At 60.6% G+C, this 2,053-nt stretch overlaps 1 protein-coding gene across 1 annotated transcript; it reads left to right on the top strand.

Annotated features, from left to right (window-relative positions):
* Positions 1-1,149: 1,149 nt before the first annotated feature.
* KRP23_306 (uncharacterized protein) lies at positions 1,150-1,459 on the top strand (the record flags this gene model as incomplete). The annotated part of the gene is made up of 2 exons (XM_067887638.1): positions 1,150-1,388; positions 1,453-1,459. The coding sequence occupies 2 exons, from the start codon at positions 1,150-1,152 to the stop codon at positions 1,457-1,459; spliced, it is 246 nt and encodes an 81-aa protein (XP_067750863.1).
* Between the last annotated feature and the right edge of the window lie 594 nt (positions 1,460-2,053).

The raw sequence follows: 2,053 nt of genomic DNA, 5'->3' as shown, positions 1-2,053 counted from the left end.
GTGGTGGACTGCGCCGTCTCGATGATCGTCGTGTGGGATATCTTCCGGAACCAGTGGTTCTGGCTCGGCCCTCCCATTGTCGTGCAGCTCCCGTACGGCGTTGGCTGGATCATTTCCACTTTCGTGACCGTGGAGCTCGCACAGCTCGGCAACGAAGCTGCCGTCTACGGTTTGATCACCACGGTGACCAATGTCGCTTCACCGTTTGCGACGTCGCTGACGCTGCTGGTCGACGGCCCGTTCAACCTCACCAACGAACGCGTGAAGCTTGACGACCACGACGTTCGCATGGACGTCACGTACACTATTATCATCATGTACGCCGCGATGGTGTTCGCGTGGAGCTTCCTATTCCTGCTGCCCAAGCAGAAGGAGGACACGCAGCGCCTGCTCCGCAAGGGCGGCCACAGCAAGCTCATCGGTGGTATCACGGTGGGCTACCTCGTCTTCGCTATCATTTGGTCCGTCGTGACCAACGTGCTGGCCATTTTCGACAGCACGTCGTGCTTGATCATCGCTGGTGGCACCGGCTGCTAAGTGCACAGCAGCTCGCCGCAACGCAGTCGTGTCCTCGCTTGAGTGAGCACAACTCCGCTGCAGCTACATGTAGATATGCTTGTACACATCAATAAAATCCGCTGTTTCTCGGCTTTTCAAGGGGGTCACCTCCGCGGTGCCGCCGTCCTTGTATGCGCAAATCCCCGCTACACACGCGTGTGGGTGTCGTTGGTGGGTGCGCCGGGCGCTGCAGGTAGCGACGGACGCGTTGCACTGCCGTTGCACACGTATCGCTTGAATCCATCAGAGAAGGGCCGGAAGAGCGCTGGTCGCGCCGCACTCTCAACACGCCGGCGGTCGTCGTCTTGCCTGCTGTACCGCCGGCTCGTTTCTTGCTGCCTGTCATCGTGTTGCAGTGGTGCCCCGACACAGGAACCTTTACCAACGGAGACGGCGCCACCGCGTGCCCATCATGGTTCCTAGCGTCGACCGGTTTTTCGTCCGCTCTGTTGCTGACCTACGACACGGAGGCGAGGTGACACGGCGTGCTTGTCCCTGCAGCTTTAACTTTAATCCAGGGCCGCACCGCTGTCAGTCTCACTCTGCATTTCGCCAGCTCCAGCACAAGATCCCCGGACACCAGTGTCAAGCATGCCGTTGAACGGACAGGCGAGCGGCGCCGGCCCCAGCACCAACGACCTGGGCATCCACGCGCGGCTGTCGCTCAGCAGCGCCACGTCCAAGGCCAAAGACATCGAGGAGGGAGGCTACGTGGGTGTCAAGACGCCCGACACCACCGGCCAGAAGATGGGCGAGTACGAGGGTGGCGCGCTGCGTCCGGGCGGCATGCCCGTACTGACGAGCAAGGAGAACATCGGTCTGCTGTTCCAGTACGCCATCGTCGGTCTCGTGTACGGAGTGCTGCCCGAAACGATCTACCCGTTCATGCAGCAGTACTTGAACTGCTCCGGCTCGCAGATCGCTGCGGCCAAGCAGTTGGTCGTGCTGCCGTGGAGTTTCAAGGTCTTCTACGGCATCCTGTCGGACTGCCGCCCGATCTACGGTTACCGCCGCCGTCCGTACATGTTGATCGGCTGGACCATTTGCATCCTCACGCTCTTGGTCATGTGCATCATGCCCATTGGCGAGCCGTACTACACGGTGGCCGCGGACAGAGATGTTGCCACCTCGGCCTACACGGACGAGATCCGGGCTCGCATTAACTACAGCGCTCCGTCGGAAGGCGCCAAGTATGTCATCATCATGTTCTTCTCGGCCTGCGGCTACGTGCTGTCCGACGTGTGCGCGGACAGTATCACCGTGGAGCTGGCCCAGCAGGAACCGCTCGACAAGCGTGGTAAGACCCAGTCGGCCATCTACGTCGTGCGTACGGCGCTCGTGATCTTCGGCGAGCTGCTGACCGGTTTCTGCTTCAACGGCGAAGACTACGGCGGCGACTTCAACTTCTCTCTGAGCTTCCCTCAGCTCATGATCATCTTGGCGGTCTTGTCGCTGCCGGTGCTGCCCATGACCTGGTACTACATCAAGGAGGACA

Source organism: Phytophthora ramorum (genome assembly GCF_020800215.1).
Source record: "Phytophthora ramorum isolate Pr-102 chromosome Unknown Phyram_PR-102_s0001, whole genome shotgun sequence".
NCBI lineage: Eukaryota > Oomycota > Peronosporomycetes > Peronosporales > Peronosporaceae > Phytophthora > Phytophthora ramorum.
Note: the sequence above shows the minus strand (reverse complement) of the source record. Positions and strands in the feature narration are given on the sequence as shown.